This window comes from Scyliorhinus torazame, chromosome 23 (genome assembly GCF_047496885.1).
Source record: "Scyliorhinus torazame isolate Kashiwa2021f chromosome 23, sScyTor2.1, whole genome shotgun sequence".
NCBI lineage: Eukaryota > Metazoa > Chordata > Chondrichthyes > Carcharhiniformes > Scyliorhinidae > Scyliorhinus > Scyliorhinus torazame.
The window spans coordinates 48,059,548-48,082,088 of record NC_092729.1 but is presented as its reverse complement, the minus strand read 5'-3'; the positions used below and the strand labels follow the sequence as shown (position 1 = coordinate 48,082,088).

The window sequence follows — 22,541 nt, the reverse complement described above, 5'->3', positions numbered from 1 at the left end:
AAAAAAAGGAAAGAATGTAAGACACTTTTCAATTCCCACACTGTTTCAAATTCCCAAATTTAAAACTCACTTTGGCTGTGTTTCACTGCGAATGTGTCCTCTCCCACTGCTCGTGAGCAGTGCCCATTAATGTCAGTCTCTGTCAATGCAGGGATTTACTGAATGTTAGTCTTTAATCAGAGTGGAATACCCAACCACAGTGACAATATATTATTGGGCGTATTTTTCAATGAAGAATTGTACTGAGTGCGGGTCAGCCTAGAATACAGTCACAATTTCCATACATTAATTGGGGTATCTGTTAATTTAGATTTGTACTGAGTGTAACGATAATAATAACAGTAATTCTCTAATCAGATTGGGATACACAACTACAGGTACCGTGCATCATTGGGAGCTCTGTCAATGTAGAATTGTATTCAGTGTGGGTCACTGATCAGAATGGACTACATAAACGCATTGACCACATATTAATGGGACGATCTGCCAATGTAAAATTGGACCGAGTGTGAGGTTCTGACCAGAGTCGAACAGCTAGGCACAGTTACCATACATTAATGTCAGTTTATATCAATGTAGAATTGTACTGAGTGTGGGTCTCTGATCAGAGTGGAACACCTCAGCACAATAATCATTCATTAATGGCAGTATGTGTCAACGTCGAATTGTGCAGTGTACCTAAATACATGGAAATAATTTATTTGGTTAGTTTCTGAAATTTATCGTTGTTGTTGAATGATCTCTGCATACCATGTTTGACCGAGTGAATTGATGGAAAACCAGAAGTTTACTGTTGGGTGAACTAGTCAGATTAACAATACACGAAGAAAAACAGTCGCTATTTCCGAACAAACTGCTCCACCAGAATCAGACATCACCGAATTCCAGACATTTCAACGACCCGATACAAGGCTGGGACTGCTACAATCCACGTTGTATTTTAATTATACATGCATTCCTCTATAATTGCTGAAATACGTTGGTTTGATGTTTAATTTCCTTGATAAATCGTCTTGCTGCTCGAAATTATTTGCCAGTTGTTCATCTGAATGTTTACCTGCATTCGCACTCATATTTTCAAAATTATGTGAGAAACTTGTTGTTTCGATCAAAAATACAGCACCTGGGGCAGCACGGTAGCGCAGTGATTAGCACTGCAGCCTCACGGCGCCGATGGCCCTGGTTCTATCCCGGATCTGGGTCACTGTCCGTGTCGAGTTTGCACATTCTCCCCGTGTTGCGTGGGTTTCGGCCCCACAATGTGGCAGCACGGTAGCATTGTGGATAGCACAATTGCTTAACAGCTCCAGGGTCCCAGGTTCGATTCCCGGCTTGGGACACTGTCTGTGCGGAGTCTGCACATCCTCCCGTGTGTGCGTGGGTTTCCTCCGGCTGCTCCGGTTTCCTCCCACAGTCCAAAGATGTGCGGGTTAGGTGGATTGGCCATGCTAAATTGCCCTTAGTGTCCAAAATTGCCCTTAGTGTTGGATGGGGTTACTGGGTTATAGGGATAGGGTGGAGGTGTGGACCTTGGGTAGGGTGCCCTTTCCAAGAGCCGGTGCAGACTCGATGGGCCGAATGCACTGCAAATTCTATGATAATCCAAAGATGTGAAGTTTAGGTGGATTGGCCACGCTAAATTGGACAAAATGTATTGGGCACTCTATTTTGATTTAAAAGAGCACCTGAAGCTTAGCTATAGTGAAACTCTTTTATCATTGTTTTATCCACCCTGCAAGTCTATTAATTGTCACTATCATATACCGATATGCTGTTGTATTATTCCTCTCTTTCCAATCTACTAACCACCTCTTATATTTTATGAATCTGATTTCCGTATATTAACCCTGTTATAAAACATCCGTGCATGAAGCAGGGGTGTTTTATACATTCATTCTCTCCCGAATTGTGCCGTCAGAGAATGAGGATGAGTGCAAACGTTGCTGTTTTTCTGAAGAATGTGTGGAGCTGTGAAAGCTACGCTGTGCAGGACACGTGGAAAAATAAATCGAATAGCATCGTGGAAAAACTGCGGCAGAGAATGAGGCCATCCGGCCCAACTAGTCCGTGCCAGCCCGAGGACACCAAGGTGACCTTACTAATCCCACCTTCCTGCACTGGGTTCACAGCCTTGTAACTTACCGTACAGAAACGGCAGATCCAGGTACATTTTAAAAAGTGTTCCAAATCCTCCAGTACCATCTCGGACAGCGATTTCGAGCCTCCCGCAACCTCTGCATATAAAGTTATTCCTCACCCCCCCCCCCCCCCTCGCATCGTCTGCCACTTATGTTTCATAGAATTTACAGTGCAGAAGAAGGCCATTCGGCCCATCGAGTCTGCACCGGCTCTTGGAAAGAGCAACCCACCTAAGGTCCACACCTCCACCCTATCCCTATAACCCAGCAATCCCACCCAACCCTATGGGCAATTTTGGACACTAAGGGCAATTTAGCATGGCCAATCCACCTAACCTGCACATCTTTGGACTGTGGGAGGAAACCGGAGCACCCGGAGGAAACCCACGCACACACTGGGAGGATATGCAGACTCCGCACAGACAGTGATCCAAGCCGGAATCGAACCTGGGACCCTGGAGCTGTGAAGCAATTGTGCTATCCACAATGCTACCGTGCTGCCCCTATGTTGAATCTATGTCCCCTGGTTTTAGAATTCTACAGCAAGGGAGACCATTTTGTCCTGTCCACTCTATCTCTTCCATTCACAATTTGGGACACCTCAACTAAGTCACCGCTCAGCCATCCTTGTTCCAAGGAAAAGTAGACGAACCTATAAAATCTCTCCTGGTACCGACACTTTTCGAACCTTGGTGACATTCTTGTAAACCTCCTCTGCTGTCTGTCCAGAGCAATAACGTCCTTCCTGTAATGTGGTGACCAAAACTGGAGACACTGTCCAGTTCCAGCCTCTCCAGCCTGTTATACAATTTAAACATTACATTCTTACTTTCATATTCTATATCTCTGCCAATTAAGTCGAGCATTCCATATGGTTTCGTTACAACCTTGTCTCCTTGAACAGCTGCCGTTAGGGACGTGTGAACTTGTTCACCAAGATCTCTTACTTCATCTACCCCTCGTAGTATATTACCATTTATTGTGTGACCCCCATAGTTTTTGACCTCCCTCAATGCATTACCTCACACTTCTCTGTATTAATTTCCATCTGTCATTTTACTGCGCATTCTGAGGCCGTCTGCATTTGCCCTGGGGGCTACTCTTGAGGTGTTGCAGAGTTGTTGAATAGTTTATCGTGTATATCGAGAGTGACTCTAATTTAATTCTTAAATTCAGTATATAGACCGAAAATGGAATATCCACCAGGCCAAAGTAATTGTTTCAGATAAACCTATGAGAATTGCTTAGTAGGAATTTAATAGATATCAGAACCAAGCATTTTTTCAAGTCGGATCCGTCAGGGACTGAGGACACAGAGTAAGGGATACAATTATAATGATCCAATGGTGGAAACATTGTTTCAAGAAATGTTGCATAAAATCCCTCTTAACGAATACACCAATGTTCTGCAAATACATCTAGTACTGAAAAAGTATTGCATCCTTATAACATAAACATTGAGTGATAAAAATGGAGCAAAACCTGAACAACAAGCCAGGTTAATGCACAACACCTTATCTTTGTAAAACTGGGACACGTAGACATTTAATGCATTTGATAGACATTAATGAACCTTCATCAATGACCAATGCCTGGAGAACAAATTATGCTCTGAGTGACAGACAGTTATTTGAACAAATCGGGAAGCCTCAGCTCAGAATTAGAAACCAATGAGAGCAAATAAGGTTTTAGGCCATTTATAAGTCTTTGTTTAAGATTAAAGTTTTGTTCTTTATTTCTGCTTTAAGAATTTCCGAACCATCTACTGATTTCCAAATATCTTTGTTTAACTCTCTTTCTTATCGTTTTATGTATTATTTGATCTGAATTTTGATTTATTTTTATGTAAGAGAATCAAGATGACTAATTAGCAATAACGTTGTATCTTGGACTCCTCCAATCAAGCGCACTTTCGGGTGTTATTTGAAGATGAAATAAGGGATCTGATCACATATCTCTGACACTGGGCCTTGATGTTGGGGGGATGGGGCACATTGTTCCATATCTGGAAGTATCCAAACACGGAGAGGGCGTATTTTGGGGATATGCATGGTCTGGGAATGGGCGAATCCTGGCTACGGCCGATTTCTGAGTATTCTGATTGTGTGTTTGAGCACTGACTCGACCAACATTATTGTTGTTTTGGTATCGTGCTAGACGATCTGGCCACATGATGTTGACGGTGACCGTTGGGAAATGCAGTAATTGTGCTGTGTTTTGCATACCACTGAATATTCGAGTTCTATGAAGTGTTAATCCGCGTTAGGTCGGATGATTTACTGGGGAGTGGGTGGCTCATCTGATGAGAATTGTGGATGATTTTGCGAAGGCTGAGGTTTTCATTGTCTAAACGATACCTGTCACCGTAAAACCTGTCAAACAGATTAATTCCGATGGCAAATCTCATTAAATCATTTGGAGTATTGAAACGCTTAGAGTATCCAATCCATTTGTTCCAATTAAGGGGCAATTTAGTGTGGCCAATCCATCTAATCTGCACATCTTTGGGTTGTGGGAGCAAACCCCACGCAAACACGGGGAGAATGCACACACTCCAGTGACACAGAGATCGGATCGAATCTGGGACCTCGGCGCTGTGAGACTGCAGTGCTAACCACTGAGGCACCGTGCTGCCCTTCCTCCTATCAACTTTGTCCATTAACCGACAGGGTTGAGAAATTTGACAATTGTGAACTCTGACGAAGACCCAATCCCCTCCCCCCATTTTTGTGCAAAATAGATGCCTTCATACCTTTGTCAGAAAATGAGAATATGATATCAGTAATCCAAAATAGTTTCTGTCATCTCTGTCTTACAGTTCATTTACTAGCAATTATGATCCTCTCTCGGAGAAATTGCGGCCTTTCCATCTGCATCACTCGGTATCTCATCGCCTTGGCAACGGCGGATCTGCTGGTTATTATCATTGTTGTCATATTGACCATCATGAATTATTATTATTTCCCAGTGAGTTTCCTGTACATCACCCCTGTGTGCAGTGGTAAAATTGTCCTGATTGGGGCAGCCACTGATTGTTCCGTTTGGTTCACTATAGCGTTTTCCTTTGATCGATTTTTGGCCATTTGTTGTCAAAAGCAGGAAATAAAATACTGCACCGGGAAAACAGCGACTGTGGTTCAAGCAACAGCTGGGATACTGTAATTTTTAAAAAACATTCCCTTATACTTTACAATTCAACCTAAACTCATATTCAACAACGTACCGTGGGGCTGTTTAACAAAGGCTAGATCGTACATTGATCCTGGATGGGTTGGATTTCAGTGGTTTGATAAGGTCACAACTCCTTTGCTCCCATTCTGTTTAATTCTGTTGCTGAATGCTCTGACAGTCAGACACATCATAATGGCAAGTCGGATCCGTAAGGGACTGAGGGCACAGAGTAAGAGAGAACATGACAATGATCCAGTGATGGAAAGCAGAAGAAATTCTATGATTTTACTCTTCAGCATATCTGCAACCTTCATTCTCTTGTGGTCGGCCAATGTTATAAAATTCGTGTATGTTAAAGTGATCGGATTATTTAATATCGGTGAATCTGCATATACATTAGAACGTGCTGCATCTATGTTGCTCAATTTAAATTGTTGCACAAACACATTTATTTATGTGGTAACTCAGGCCAAGTTCAGAGAACAAATTAAGTAAACGCTGAAATATCCGTTCAGAGCCATTGCACAGAGACTCAACCAATCCAGGAGCTCCGCCTGATGACTGACAGCCGGATCAGCGAATCAGGCGTAACGCAGATCACGACGGTCTGCTTCAGCCAAGCAGAAATCTTGTTCCAATCACTGCGATAACCTTTCCATCAGAGCCAGTCATCCAGTCAGTAAAGTTCACCTCAGCAAACCGTAGAATATGACCTGGTGAAATAATGACTCATCAGCCAAACAGGCACTCTAACAGAATCACCCACAGAATAAGTTAGTAAATAAAGAGAGAGAATGCTTCATGTCGTTGAACGGCAGTTATAAACTACATCATCTCCATTCATGACATTGTGGTGTTTTAATTATGACGGGGAGCCGGGCATGATGGAAGGAAATGTGGCCAGTCATTTACTGGCGGAGGAGAATCGCTTCCTGGTTTGACATCGCCGCTGAACACGTCTGGAGAGTTCCAGCGACATTGTGTGATATCGTGACACGCATTCGCTTTCCGACCGCCAATCGGGATATTCACAACATGAAACACAAGGAATAGTGGTGGCGAGTCCAGGAAAGTCACAACCTAAAAAAAGTTCTGTTCAGAGTAATGTACAATAACACATTTCAACACACGATCTTGTTCCTATGGCTAATTATATGAAATTAAATCTAGACTATGACCCAAAATTTGCCAGGAATAAATAAAAGTGGGAAGCAGCGCATGAATAATAAGAATACTTTCACAAAGGCCGCATTCCCAACACAATTTCTCAATCAGAATTATAGTTTTCATTGGATAGTAAGTGAATATTGTTCACATTGCAAGACTTCCCCACAGACAACAATCGGAGAATGAGCAGTGAATCTGTTTTAGTTGAAGGTTCATGGATAAATATCATCGCACTCATCAGTATAGCCTCATATAATTTAATACAGAGAAACATGGAACATAGGAGCAGAAGAAGGCCATTCAGCCTCTCGCGATTGTTCCGCCGTTTAATGTGATCATGGCCTGCGATAATGTAGCTCCCCCATTCTTACGACGAGCCAATACACGAATGCGTTCAGTTTTACACCAGTTTTATATGAAGTGTGTTCTAAAGATGCATGAGCCTCTGCGTGCAAAATAAATAAACATCTCATCTCAGTTCGAAAGCACTTAATTGTAAACAGTGATACTTAGTTCTCCATTCCCCGAATATGGATACTCCCTGTCCACACTTACCCTATCCAGATCCCTCAGAAGCTTGAAGGTTTCAGTGAATTCGAATCTAACTCTTGCAAATTCCACCGCAGGGAAGGTCCATACCACGTACAACCCAGCCTGACTAGACATTGTGCTGGTAAAGATTAGATGATCTATTTCCAATGAGTTTAGATCCTTCCCTAAATAAGATAGGCAATGTTGTATAGAGAATTCCAAATGTGGTGTCAAAGAACAAAGAACAATACAGCACTGGAACAGGCCCTTTGGCCCTTCAAGTCTGTACCGGTTATGATACCAACCTTTGCCAAAACCCTCAGCAACTCCCTTGTGCCGTATCCCTCCATACCCAGCCTATCCATGTGTTTGTCAAGATGCCTAGAACGCCATTAATGTATCTGCTTCCACAACCTCCCCTGGCAACGCATTCCAGGCACTCACCACCCACCGTGTAAAACATCTGCCCCGCACACCTTCTCTAAACATTTCCCCACGGACCTTAAACCGAAATTCCCTGGTGGTTGACGCCCTCACCCTGGGAAAGAGTACCTGTCCATCTGCTCTCTCCATGCCCCTCAAAATCTTGTAGTCCTCTATCAGGTCAGCCCACTATTCCGTCTTTCTAATGAAAACAGTCCGAGTCTATCCAGCCTCTACACACAGCCTCTCCGGACCAGGCAACGTCCTGGTAAACCTCCTCTGCACCCTCTCCAAATCCTCCACACCCTTCTGGTAGTGTGGCGGCCAGAATAAAACAAACAATGAACAAAGAAATGTACAGCACAGGAACAGGCCCTTCGGCCCTCCAAGCCCGTGCCGACCATGCTGCCCGACTAAACTACAATCTTCTACACTTCCTGAGTCCGTATCCCTCTATTCCCATCCAATTCATGTATTTGTCAAGATGCCCCTTAAATGTCACTATCGTCCCTGCTTCCACCACCTCCTCCGGTAGCGAGTTCCAGGCACCCACTACCCTCTGTGTAAAAAACTTGCCTCGTACATTTACTCTAAACCTTGCCCCTCTCATCTTAAACCTATGCCCCCTAGTAATTGACCTCTCTACCCTGGGGGAAAGCCTCTGACTATCCACTCTGTCTATGCCCCTCATAATTTTGTAGACCTCTATCAGGTCGCCCCTCAGCCTCCATCGTTCCAGTGAGAACAAACTGAGTTTATTCAAACGCTCCTCATAGCTAATGCCCTCATCGCTATCCGCAATTTCACCAACCTTTGTGTCGTCTGCAAACTTACTAATCAGACCAGTTACATTTTCCTCCAAATCATTTATATATACTACAAACAGCAAAGGTCCCAGCACTGATCCTTGCGGAACACCACTGGTCGCAGCCCTCCAATTAGAAAAGCATCCTTCCATTGCTACTCTCTGCCTTCTATGACCTAGCCAGTTCTGTATCCACCTTGCCAGCTCACCCCTGATCCCGTGTGACTTCACCTGTTGTACTAGTCTTCCATGAGGGACCTTGTCAAAGGCCTTACTGAAGTTCATATAGACAACATCCACTGCCCTACCTGCATCAATCATCTTTGTGAACTCCATACCAGGCAACAATATGTAGACTCTATCAAGTTAGTGAGACACGACCTCCCCTTCACAAAACCATGCTGCCTCTCACTATTAAGTCCATTTGCTTCCACATGGGAGTAGATCCTGTCTCGAAGAATTCTCTCCAGTAATTTCCCTACCACTGAAGTAAGGCTCGCCGGCCTGTAGTTCCCTGGATTATCCTTGCTACCATTCTTAAGCAGACGAACAACATTGGCTATTCTCCAGTCCTCCGGGACATCACCTGAAGACAGTGATGATCCAAAGATTTCTGTCAAGGCCTCAGCAATTTCCTCTCCAGGCTCCTTCAGTATTCTGGGGTAGATCCCATCAGGCCCTGGGGACTTATCTACCTTAATATTTTTTAAGACGCCCAAAACCTCGTCTTTTTGGATCTCAATGTGACCCAGGCTATCTGCACACCCTTCTCCAGACTCAACATCTACCAATTCCTTCTCTTTGATTAATACATAGAACATAGAACGATACAGTGCAGTACAGGCCCTTCGGCCCACGATGTTGCACTGACATGGGAAGTCAAAAAACAAAAACCATCTAACCTACACTATGCCATTATCATCCATATGCTTATCCAATAAACTTTTATATGCCCTCAATGTTGGCGAGTTCACTACTGTTGCAGGTAGGGCATTCCACGGCCTCACCACTCTTTGCGTAAAGAACCTACCTCTGACCTCTGCCCCATATCTATTACCCCTCAGTTTAAGGCTATGTCCCCTCGTGCTAGCCATTTCCATCCGCGGGAGAAGGCTCTCACTGTCCACCCTATCTAACCCTCTGATCATTTTGTATGCCTCTATTAAGTCTCCTCTTAACCTTCTTCTCTCTAACGAAAACAACCTCAAGTCCATCAGCCTTTCCTCATAAGATTTTCCCTCCATACCAGGCAATATTCGACCCCAGAAGGCAATGGAGGCCAAGTCACTGAACGAATTGAAGATAGAAACATATATATATTTTTGATTTTAATGGCAGCAAGTGGAATGTGGAGGCAGCGGAATATGTCAGTGAAATCGAGGATCAGTCATGATCACATTGTATAGCGGAGCAGGCTCGAAGGTCCGAATGGCCTACACCAGCTCCAAGTTTCCATCACCCTTCGTCTGTTCCTCACTTTCTGCCCCACTCGCCCCGTGTCTCCCTCTCTGCCCCTGTGTCTGTCTGTTTGTCTGTCTGTGTGCGCCTCTCTATCCGTGTCCCTCTCTCTGTCTCCCTCTGCCTCTCTATCTTTGTCCATCTTTCTGTATTCTTCTCTCTTTGTCACCCTCTCCATGTCCTTCTCTCCGTGTCCCTATCACCATGACTCTCTCTCCGTGTATCTCTATCCATGTATCTCTTTCCATGTGTTTCTCTCCGCGTCTTTCACTGACCCTCTCACTGTGTCGCTCTCTGTCTACATCTCGCTTTCTGTATTTCTCTCTGTATATATTCTTCTCTATATCTCCGTGCGTCTGTCTCTATGCGTCTGTGTGTGTGTGTGTCTCTATCTCCGTGTCTCTCACTCTCTCTTTCTCACTCTCCCTGTCTCTGTGTGTCCCCTCCCTCCCATCCTGTGTTTCTCTCCCTCTCACTCTGTATACCTGAAACTCCCGTGGAGTTTAACAGATGAGCAGTTTTTCCACAGAATCTGAGGAGAAAGTGCAAGGACTTTGATACAGTGTTTAAAACAATTTGCGCAATATTTTTTAATGTTTCGTTCTTTGGAAAAATGTCTGTAAAAGCTGCTGAAATCAATTTCTACTTCATATATTTCTGGAAATGTGAGTATGTTTTATATTTACAGGGATATGGTGTTGGGAATGTTTGAATGGAATGTTTTGTGCCAAAGTAAAGTGTAAATTTACTGACAGAAGATATTTGCAGTAAGTGTCCCGAGATAGTGAATTGTTTCAGTGATATTGACGTCTCTGACACATCAGAAACACGAAGTAAATATTTTTGAAAAAGAGAGATAGCAGGAAATCCCTACAATTAAGTGTCAGATCTAATCACTTTCTGCCGCGCATTTGGTCCTACCTTCGAGCGGCAGAGTGGTTTGCACTGCTGCCTCACAGCTCCAGGGACCGGGTTCAATTCCGGCCTCGGGTCACTGTCTGTGTGGAGTTTGAACTTCCTCCCAGTGTCTATATGGGTTTCCTCAGGGAACTGCGGTTTCCTCCCACAGTCCAAAGATGTGCAGGTTAGGCAGATTGGCCATGATCAATTATCCCTTAGTGTGCAGATATTGGTATGGAGATAAAATGGAGGCGAGGGCATAAGTGGGGAGGTCTTTCTAAGGGCCAGTGCAGAATCGATCGGCCAATTGGCCTGCTTCTGTACTGTAAATCCCACGATTCTCTCTGTTTCACTGCAGTGCTGCCGGAGGCCATTCGACCCATCGATTCCTTACAGGTCTCCGAAAGGGCACTCGCCCTCGGTCCAAGCTGCATCGTACCCCGTGGTCCTGCACATTTACCATGGCCAATCCACCTAACCTGCACATCGCTGGACTTTAGGAGGAAGCCGGAGCACCCGGAGGAAACCCACACAGACACGGGGAGAAAGTCTCTGCACACAATCAGTCTCTAAGGTTTGGAATTCATCTGGGAGCATGGCACAGTGAGGCAAATGAATCCCTATCTGGAACCCACTCTTGGGTGTCTGTTATTCTGAATGAAAGATCATAAGGCATTGGAGCAAAATTAGGCCACTCGGCCCATCGAGTCTGCTCTGCCATTCAATCATGGCTGATATTTTTCTCATCCCCAATCTCCTGCCTTCTCCCCATAACCCCTGATCCCCTTATTAATCAAGAACCTATCTATCTCCGTCTCAAAGACACTCAGTGATTCGACCCCAAGAGTTCCACAGATTCACCACCCTCTGGCTGAAGAAATTCTTCCTCGGCTCTGTATGAAAGGGTGGTCCCTTTAGTCTGAGATTGTATCCTCTGGTTCTCGATTTTCCTGCAAGTGGAAACATCCACTCCAAGTCCACTCTATCCAGGCCTCGCAGTACATGTGAGTTTCAGTAAGATTCCCCCTCATCCTTCTGAACACCAATGAGTACAGACCCAGAGTCCTCAACCTTTCCTCATACGACCAACCTTTCATTCCAGGGATCTTTCTTGTGCACCTCCTCTGGACCCTTTCCAAGGCCAGCACATTCTTCCTCAGATACGGGGCCGAAAACTGCTCACAATAGTCTAAATGGGGTCTGACCAGAACCTTATACAGCCTCAGAAGTACATCTCTGGTCTTGCATTCTAGCCCTCTTGACATGAATTCTAACATCGCACTTCCCTTCTAACTGCCGTTTAACCTGCCCATTAACACATTAACACATTAACCTGTCCTTTTACAGATCTTTGTATCATCTGCAAACGTAGAACAGTTCCTTCTTCCAGGCGGTTTGTTCTTTCACCTTTGTTTGTTTCCACCTTGTCACAGCGATTCTCCTTTGCTAATTCTGACCCCCCTCACCTCGCGGTTTATTAAATCTGATATTACCAGAAGACATAGGCCCGTCGAGACTGCTCCGCCATTCAATCATGGCTGATAATTTTCTCATCCCCATTCTCCTGCCTTCTCCCCATAACCCCTGATCCCCTTATTAATCTGTTCGTCTGTCGAACCATTCCGCACGCTACCACGCATCTAATGTCCGCTTTTGTTGCATCGTCACTTGTGCAGGCAATTGGACCTTGTTTCGCTGGGATAGGATCGATGACAAGCAGGAACAGACCAGAGCGAAGGCAGCCAGGCCCATGTGAGAATTTATCTATGTCTGAAACACACTCAGTGAATTGGCCTCCACAGCCTTCTGCGGTAAAGAGTTCCACAGATTCACCACCCTCTGGCTGAAGAAATGGCTCCTCATCTCTGTTTTAAAGGATCACCCCTTTAGTCTGAAATTGTGCCTCTGCTTCTATCGTTTCCTACAAGTGGAAACATCCTCTCCACGTCTACTCGCTCCAGGCGTCGCAGTATACTGTAAGTTGCAATAAGATTCCCCCTCATCATTCTGAACTCCAACGAGTACAGACCCAGAGTCCTCAACCGTTCCTCATATGGCAAGCTCTTCATAACCAGGTATCATTCTTGTGAAACTTCTCTGGATGCTATCCAAGGCCAGCACATCCTTGCTCAGATACGGGACGCAAAACTGCTCACCATATTCCAAATGGGGTCTGACGAGAGCTACGTACAAACTGAGAAATACACCCCTGGTCTTGACCTCCAGCCCACTCGACATGAATTTGCTTCTTAACTGCCGACTGAACCTCCACATTAACCTTAATAGAATCGTGAACAAGGACTTTGATGGGTCGTCACCTGTGCAGGCAATTGGACCTTGTTTCGCTGGGATAGGGTCGGTGACAAGCAGGAACAGACCAGAGCGAAGACAGCCAGACCTGTGTGAGAATAAACCACGGGCGGCTCCGTGTACTTTCAAAATTATACTGACTTGGCATTATGGATTCTCAAATTGGTCATTAAACGAAACGGGCCAGTCTCGTATCCGGTGCGGGTGTAAGGGAAGGACGTGAATATACATGTGGACCATCTGTGGAGCTCAATGGAACAGATACCGAGGACTATCCACGGATCCAGTGCCTTGCGTTGTCTCTCCCTCAGGAGCGATTGCCGGTGGCACCCAGCAATGCGACCGCACTTTGGGACTCTACAATATGGGATTTGGACCACTTTGACCAGGAGTCGGACATTGACGTTTCTGCCCACAGACATCGCCGCAGGTTCAGGAGTGATCGCTGAAATAAAGGCTGACGAATCACCCAGAAACGACGCTTCCGGGTCCATTTCACCCCTTCGGGCCTGGAGCACTTGTCAAATGTAGCAATGAATTTCGCGCCTTCTGTCGAAATTGACGAGGTGTTGGACGTGGGGGCGGGGGGTGTTGTTATCCTACAAGAGTCCCATAACTCTGTGACGTCTGGGTCCCTGTGGCGTTAACTGGATCACAGCGACCCAGCTGTTAGGGGGGGATCTAATAACAGTTTCCTGGGACATCTGGAATATAAATAACCCGGCCCATGTGGGCTGGGCGCGGGAGACCCATTGGGGAATGGGAGGGATGTATAGTAACCAAAATAAAACTGAACGTTTCTCCAGCCAAATAGGCTTCCGAGTGGTCGCTTGCCTGAGATTGCACAGATACTATCGATGGGAATGGCCTCACAGACGAAAGCGGCATCAGGCGAGGAATTCAGTAGTTGCAGGAGATTACTTGAAGGGGAAGAGATGGGAATTCCTGTGGCCACCATTGAGTCTACAACATGGCACGTTGAATTACAATTCCATAGCAATGCTCAAAGACACTGATTGTCAGACACCTCGATCTCATTTGTATGCAATGCCATCAACTGAAATATATATCATGAGGAACACATATTTTGTAACACTTAGGTGCTGACAATTCAGGTTCTTCAGTCCTTTCCTGGTAGCTTGACTCATGTTTACCGTTCTGCAGTTAGTAACATCCTGTGTTGTAAGATGTGTTACTGAACCAACAAAGTGTGTACTTCCCTTATCTCCAGCCCAGTCACAAAGACAAGGAAGAAGGTGAACATCTATTTTGGCCTTTCTAAACATTGATACGAATCTCCTTGGGAAAAGGAAAATGTTTACTTTGTCAGTTCTGCTGTGGATCCGTGAGTATGGCTTCCTAGATTATTCCTGAATTAGCTGCATCGAGGAAAAGAGGTTCAACATGTAAATAACAAAGTGCTGAAATTGAGGAAATGGATGTGCAGTGTGTAGCCAGCTATATCAACACTTTACATATTGAGACTCAAATTTATATGATTTGCATTTTTGAAATCGAAGGAATTTGCAAAAAAAGGAAAAGCCGGAATGGAATGAGTTGTTTGCATTGGATTTGGATTCTGTTTATTGTCACGTGTACCGAGGTACAGTGAAAGGTATTTTCCTGCGAGCAGCTCAACAGATCATTAACTACATGAAAAGAAAAGGAAATAAAGGAAAATACATAGTAGGACAACACAAGGTACACAATGGAACTACATAACACCGGCATCGGGTGAAGCATACAGGGTGTGGTGTTAATGAGGTCAGTCCATAAGAGGGTCATTTAGGAGTCTGGTAACGGCGAGTTAGAAGCTGATTTCGAGTCTGTTCGTGCGTGTTCTCAGACTTCTGTATCTCCTGTCCGATGGAAGAAGTTGGAAAAGTGAGTAAGTCAGGTGGGAGGGATCGTTGATTCTACTGCCCTCTTTCCCCACGCATCGGGAGGTGTACATGGTGTCACTGGATGGGAGGCAGGTTAGTGTGATGGACTGGGCGGTGTTCACGCTTCTCTGACGTTTCTTGCGGTCCTCGGCCGAGCAGTTGCCATACCAGGCTGTGATGCAGCCCGATAGGATGCTTTCTATGATGCATCTGTAAATGTTGGTAAGAGTTAATGTGGACACGCCAAATGTCCTTAGTTTCCTGAGGAAGTATAGGCGCAGTTGTGCTTTCTTGGTGGTAGCATCGACGTGGCAATACTAGGACAGGTTTTTGGTAATGTGTCCCCCTAGGAATTTGAATATTTGAGTTTGGGTATCTGAAAGTGGAAAACGGGAGGACGATGTGTCCCGCTTCTGAAACCTCAACATACTTTATAAGAGACGGGCTGAATGGATTAAATTGGGAATGTAGATCCAGAGAATAGAAACGTAACATTCCAACAGAATAGAAGGAGGCCATTTATCCCATCCAGTCTGCACCGACCCTCTGAAACTGCGCCCTACCCAAACCCAAACCTATTCCCCCGTCCTCTACCTGTTATCTGCCCTGCACGTCCCTGAACACTAAGGGGTAATTCTACACTAGCCAATCCACCCAACCTGCACATTTTTCGACAATAAGGCACAATTTAGCTTGGCCATAGCACCTACCCTGCAAATCTTTGGACTGTGGGAGGAAACCGGAGCACCCGGAGGAAACCCACGCAGTCACGGGGATAACGTGCAGAGTCCACACAAACAGTGACCCGAGGCTGAAATTGAATCCGTATGCCTGACAGTGTGAGGCAGCCATTGCTAACCACTGTGCCACATGCCACCCCTGAAATGAAAATAGAAACAAAATATCTCAAGGATACATTTACAGTCCAGAAATGTGCAGACCGGGTCCTGCTAAATTGCCCCTTATTGTCCGAAGGTTAGATAGGGTAATGGGGGCAGGGAGTAGGGATTGGGACTGAGGAGGTTGAATTCCAGAGATTGAATTGCAGATGAACCGAATGGCCTTCTGCAGCGCAGGGATTCTTTGATTCTGCCGAACTCACTGCAAACTAGAAATGATGATAACAGAAAGTTTGGAGACGGAGTTAACATTGACGTCTGGAGACGATGAATTATATTCAGCTCAGATGAGGTCAGGCGTGAAAGACGATTAATAAAAACAGTGAGGATAAACTGTACTGTTCGATAGTACCTGTGACAGCATTCATTACCAAATGGAAATGGACAATGTTGAGCAAGAGGGACTGATATAGGAGGCAGGCGTTGCCACAGCATGTTGGGGCACGGTGTGGATCTAAATCCGTAGCTGGTGATTTGAGAGGATGGGACCTATGGGAAGTGTACGAACACAGACATGTCCAATTTGACACCAGGAGATAAAATTACTCAGTTGCTTCGAATGAACGAACACGTATTTTGGAAGAGAACAGGCAGGTGGGAGGGGGCGAAGAGAGATGGACGGAGCAAGGAAGGTGGTAATGATCAGGGAGGCTAAGTGAGACAATTACCAAACAGAACATTAATTCTCCGAACTCAGATATACTTTATGGCATGGTGGCACAGTGGTCTGCTTGGGTTTCCTCCGGGTGCTCGGGTTTCCTTCTACAGTCGGAAGATGTGAAGGTTTGGTGGATTGGCTATGCTAACTTGCCCCTTAACTTGCAGGTTAGGAAGGGTTATGGGGGTTGCGTGGGAATTATAGGGCGGTGGACTGGGCCTGGGAGGGTATTTGTAACGGTCGGTGTTAGTCGAGCTGGGCCGAAGTGCCTCCTCCTGCGCTGTCGGGATTCTATGGTTCTATATTAGGAGTTGTTTATATCTTCCATTCTCCGGATATGATTGAATTCAGCGAGAAATACAGTAATTTTGTAGTCTGTCTACAGATGCTTCCTGAACTGCAAAGTGTCTCTGCATCACCTACTTCTCTATTTTGTTTCCCGTCGTTACCGAGCAACTTGCTGTCCAAAATATTGGATCCATCCAATTATTGTTCTCTGGGGAAGTTGTTCGCTCTGCATCTGAGGAGGTCAAAGTGCAATAAAAGTCACAAGCTGACTTTTTACCCAAATCGTTATACAGGGAGACAGAGGATATGGAAAAATAGGTCTTTGAGCCAATCGATCAGGAAGCAAAGGTATTGGTTAGATGATTTTATTTGTGTGAATGGGCAATGGTTTCCGCGAGAGTTCCATTTGGCACGTACGCGGGGCTACTGCTGTTTGCTGTTCATTTAGCAATTTTGTCTTTACTGTTGGCGGCATGATTAGGAAGCTCTAATCTTAAGTCCCCCAACATCCCTCATCACAATTTGCAAGAGCCGGTGCAGATTCAATGGGCCAATGGCCTCCTTCTGCATTGTAAATTCTATGATAATCTATGATAATTTCAGACTGCTCCTTATTCTGAGTCTGTGATTCTTGATTGTAGATTCAACAGCCATGGCAGGATGTGGGGAGTGTGGGGAAGGGATTATAAAATCTGTCCTGCCCTGTAATAGTTTTGTAAGTCCCAATTACATCTTTGCTTCGAAATAGTAGAGGTAACAGGCTCAGTTACCTCAATCGCTCCTCACTGGCGAGCTCCGCCATCCCTGGAATTAACTTGGTGTATGCTTTAAGGCACATCTGAAGTTCCTTAGGAACGGAGACAAACACTGTGCACAATACTCCCGATGCAGACTCAACACGTCTGTATCGCATTGCAGCAAGGCATCTTCATTCCTGTCCTCAAATCCTCGTAAATTAAAGGGCACAATGGCATTTTCGTTGCCAATTGCGGACTGCATCCATCAATGCCCCGTTGCCCTTCAGAAGGTGATGCTGTTCGTGAACCGGCACAGTCACTGGGGGCAGGTGTAAGGTCCTTATTTGAAGGAAATGGATGTTGCCTGGCACTTGCTCTGCCTTTCTGTTCATTTCCTACCCAACTGCATACTTGCACACTTATTCATGTCATATCCCACCTGTCAGGAGCAAATAATGCGTGTCCTTGATATGTATGTCCCTGTCAGGCAGGGAGGAAATGGTCGAGTGAGGGATCCATGGTTTACAAAAGAGGTTGAATGTCTTGTCAAGAGGAAGAAGGACGTAAGGATGAGAAAACAAGGTTCAGTTAGTTCACTTGAGGGATACAAGATAGCTAGGAAGGAGCTCAAGAAAGGGCTTACGGGAGCTAGGAGGGGGCATGAGAAGTACTTGCCGCAGGACCAAGGTGATGTTAGGGCCGGTCACGGACAAAAGTGGGAACGTGTGCATGGAGTCTGAAGATACAGGAGAGGCCCTAAATGAATACTTTTCTTCAGTGTTCACAAAGGAGAGGGGCCATGTTGTTGAGGAGGATATTGCGATACAGGCAGCCAGGCTGGAGGACGTAGGTATTCGGAAGGAAGATGTGTCAGAAATGTTGAGAAGCCTGAGGACAGATAAGACCCCTGGGCCTGATGGGATATACCCTTGGATTCTTTGGAAGGCGAGGGATGAGATTGCAGAGCCTTTGGCTTTGATCGTTATGTCCTCACTGTCAGGAATAGTGAATTCCTCACTACAGGAATAGTGCCATGAGACTGGAGAGAGGCGACTGCTGTCTCCTCGTTCAAGAAAGGGAATAGGTATAACCCTGGGAATTATAGGCCGGTTAGTCTCACTTCGGTCATAGGTAAATTATTGGAAATGGTTCTGAGAGATAGCGTTCAAGATCATTTGGAAAGATACAGCGTAATCCAGGATAGTCAGCATGGATTTGTGAGGGGTACGTCTTGCCTCACAAGTTTGATTGTATTCTTTGAGAAGGAAACTGTGTACATAGATGAAGGTAGAGCAGTTGACGTCGATGCATGGATTTTTGTAAGGCGTTTGATAAGGTGCCCAATGGTCGGCTCATGCAGAAAGTAAGGAGGCATGGCATAGAGGGAAATTTGGCCGATTGGATCAGTAACTGGCTATCACATAGAAGACAGAGGGTGGTAGTAGACGGTACATTTTCATCCTGGAGCCCAGTCACCAGCTGTGTACCACAGGGATCAGTGCTGGGTATTCTGCGATTTCTGATTTTTATCAATGAATTGGATGATGGAGTTGAAGGTTGGGTTAGTAAATTTGCTGATGACACCAAGATTAGTGGAGTAGTGGATAATGTCGAGGGCTGTTGTAGGCTGCAAAGAGACATTGCTCGGATGCAGAGATGTGCTGAAAAGCGGCAGATCGAATTTAACCCTGATAAATATGAGATGATTTATTTTGGTAGGATAAATTTGAATGTGGATTACAGGGTTCACACAGGTTTCTGTAGAATGTAGAGGAGCAGAGAGATCTCGCAATTCATGTCCATAGATCTCTGAAAGTTGCCACCCAAGTGGATAGACCCGTGAAGAAAGCCTATAGTGTGTTAGCATTTATTAACGGGGGGGGATTGAATTTTACAGCAGCGAGATTATCCTGCAACTGTGCAAGACGTTGGTTAGACCACATTTGGAGTATTGTGTGCAATTCTGGTCACATCATTATAGGAAGGATGTGGAAGCAGTGGAAAGGGTGCAAAGGAGATTTACCAGGATGCTGCCGGGATTGGAGGGTAGGTCTTATGAGGAAAGGTTGAAGGTGCGAGGGTTTTTCTCATGGGAGAGAAGGAGGATGAGAGGTGACTTAATTGAGATGTATGAGGCGATGAGAGGGATACATAGAGTGGACGTTCTGCGACTTTGTCCTCGGTGGATTATAGCTGTTACATGGGGGCATAACTTTCAGGTTCATGGTGGAAGATATAGGAGGGATTTCAGAGGTATCTTCTTTACTCAGAGTGTGGCTGGGGCTTGGAACGCATTCCCAGATATGGTAGTCGAGTCGGACACTTCAGGAGCTTTCAAGCGGTAATTGGATAGGCCTTTGGAGTGCACTAGAATGATTGGGAGTAGGTTGATTTGATCTTAGTTTCAGACTAGTTCGGCACAACATCGTGGGCCGAAAACCCTGTACTGGGCTATACAGTTCTATGTTCTATATTGAAAAACAATCCTAGCTATCGTGTTTATATCAGTAGCTAGCTTGCACATATATTTCATCTTCTCTCACCTTTTGCTTTTTTAGTTGTCCTCTGCTCGCTTTTAAAGGCTGACAATCCTCTGGCTTCTCACTAATCCTCGCCACTTTCTGTGCTTTTTCTTTCGCTTTTATTATGTCCCTGAATGCCTCATCTGCCACGGGTGCCTCGCCCTCCCCTGAGCAGGTTTACTTCTCCTTGGAATGAATTTCTGTAGAGCCTCAACTCTGGCCAATTCCTCCCTCATGTCTTTGTCGTTACCCTTATTTGATTGGGAAATCGTTACATCTGATTGCAGCTTCTCCCTCTCAAACTCCAGGGAAAATTATTTCATATGTGGTCACTTCTCCCTCAGGGTACCTTCGCCTTAACTTCCCTAATCAAGTCTGTCTCATTACACATCAACAAATCCAGAATTGGCTCTGTCACAAGTTGCTCCAAAAAAGCATGTTCTCGACATTCCACAAATTCCTTTTCTTGGGACCCATTACCAACATGCTTTTCAAAATACACTCACATATTGAAGTACCCCGTGATTCATATCATATTGCCTTTTCGATCTCCTGATTTACTTTCTGTCCCACATTCTGATCACTGCTAGTTAAACTGTACATAATTCCCATCAGGACCTTTTTACCTTTGTAATTCCTCAATCCCGCAGAGTTTCTATGCATTCTTATCCTACATCGCTTCTTGCTGTCGATTTATCTTCATTCCTTACGAACAATTCAACCATTTGCCCATCCACCTGTCCTTTCGATAGGATCCATATCCTTTAGATCCCAGCCTTGATCCCCTTGCAACCCCGTCTCTGTGATGCCCACAGCATCGTACCGGCCAATGTCAATGCGCGTGACAAGCTCATTTTCCTTGTTCCGTATGCTGCACGCATTTACGCACAACGCCCTCAATCCTGCATTGACCACCTCCCTTCTCACACTTGTCACCTTTTTTGCTCTTCCTGAGGTTAGCTTTCTGCCACTTTCTATAATCTCTGGTCTATTACGTGTTCGGGAAACTTAACAAAACTCTCCTGAGCCTCGGTTCATTTAACTAGTTGAAAGTCCGCATAATTAACCAGCCCTTCTACCCCCACATATAACTTTGCTTTTCCAATTCTCCATGAAATTGAACCCCCCTTCCCCCACTATTAAGTTTAAACCCTATCTACAGCCCTAGTTATACGGTTCGCCAGGACTCTGGTCCCAGCATGATTCAGATGAAGACCGTCCCAACAGAACAGGTCCTCTCATCTCCAGTACTGTTGCCAATGTCCCATGAATTCAAATCCATTTCTTCCACACCAGCCTCTGAACCGCTTTCATATTCCATGACAAGAAATTAGCACACACAAGTAATTCCTTACTGGTTATCTATGTCCAATCGTGACTATCGATATAAGGGTACATCATGCACATTATATGAGCACAATTAACAGATAAGATGCATGCTTAATTAAGCAATAAAATCACAACAAAGGCACTCAGAGCATCTTGAATTTTTTGATATCCAATATCAGGGATGTAGCTATCAATCCTAATCCTTCCTGCTGTTCCATGGCTCTTCTTGAGGAATGGTTGGTATCCAACACCCCTTCCTATCCTTATCAGCAGGAGAGGATACAGAGGAGATATACCAGGATGTTGTATGGTCTGGAGCGTGTCAGCTGTGAGGAGAGGTAGGGTCAACTCGGGTTGTTTTCACTGGAACGACAGAGGTTGAGGGGCAACCTGATAGAAATCTACAAAATTGCAAGTGGCATGGACAGAGTGGATAGTCATGTGCTTTTTCTTTGGGTGGAAAAGTCAAGAACGAGGCAGCAGACGTTTAAGGTGTGAATAGGAAAGTTTAGAGTAGATGTGTGATCAAGGTTTTTTTCAGAGTGTGGTGAGTGCCTGGAACGCGGTGCCCGAGGAGGTGGTGAACGTTTAATAGGCATCTTGAAAAATAAACAAAAAGGATGGGAATAGATGGCAAGGTACCTCTGAATTGCAGCAGGTTTTAGTTTAGATAGGCATCGTGATCGGCGCAGCATTGGAGGATCAAATGCACTGTTCCGGGGCATCAGGAACATATATGAGAAAACAACATGTTCTGTCTGGCAAATTAATCTGTTGGACTAGGGTCAAGGCAACTCCAGGGATGAGAAACAGGACAGAAATGGGTTCTGAGATTGTCTGTTTTTCGGAAAAAAGAGAGGGTGAGATCAAAGCGTTATTGATCTCAGCCTTCCTCTCGTGCGTTCCATTTATGGATGAAGCAATTGGCTGAAATAATTAGGACTATTCGTCGGCCGACAGAATTGGCTTCCACTGCTGAGTGAATTTTCAATTCTAGTTTCAATTCCGAAATACTGAACTGGCTGGGAATATTATAGAAATCACAGGGTTCCTACAGTGCAGAAGGAAGTGCACCAGAATGATTGGCTCATCATGTCTGCACGACCCTCCGACATAGCATCCTCCCGAGGACCACACCATTTATCCGTAACACCACATAACATTTTGAACACCAAGGTGTAATTTAGCATGGCCAATCCACCTAATCGCCACATCTTTAGACATGAAAGAAGAAGTTATCACGGCCAACTCACTTAACATGCAAATCTATGGACACTGAGCGACAAATTTAACATGGCCAGTCCAGCAACCGTGCAGATCTT

General features: G+C 45.1%; 1 protein-coding gene across 1 annotated transcript in view; it reads left to right on the top strand.

Annotated features, from left to right (window-relative positions):
• Positions 1-22,541, top strand: part of LOC140399553 (uncharacterized) — a 54,379-nt gene that overhangs the window by 9,142 nt on the left and 22,696 nt on the right. Inside the window, exon 2 of the mRNA XM_072489097.1 lies at positions 4,957-5,139. Coding sequence (XP_072345198.1) covers positions 4,957-5,139 — 183 coding nt within the window. The remainder of the gene's footprint in view (positions 1-4,956; positions 5,140-22,541) is intronic.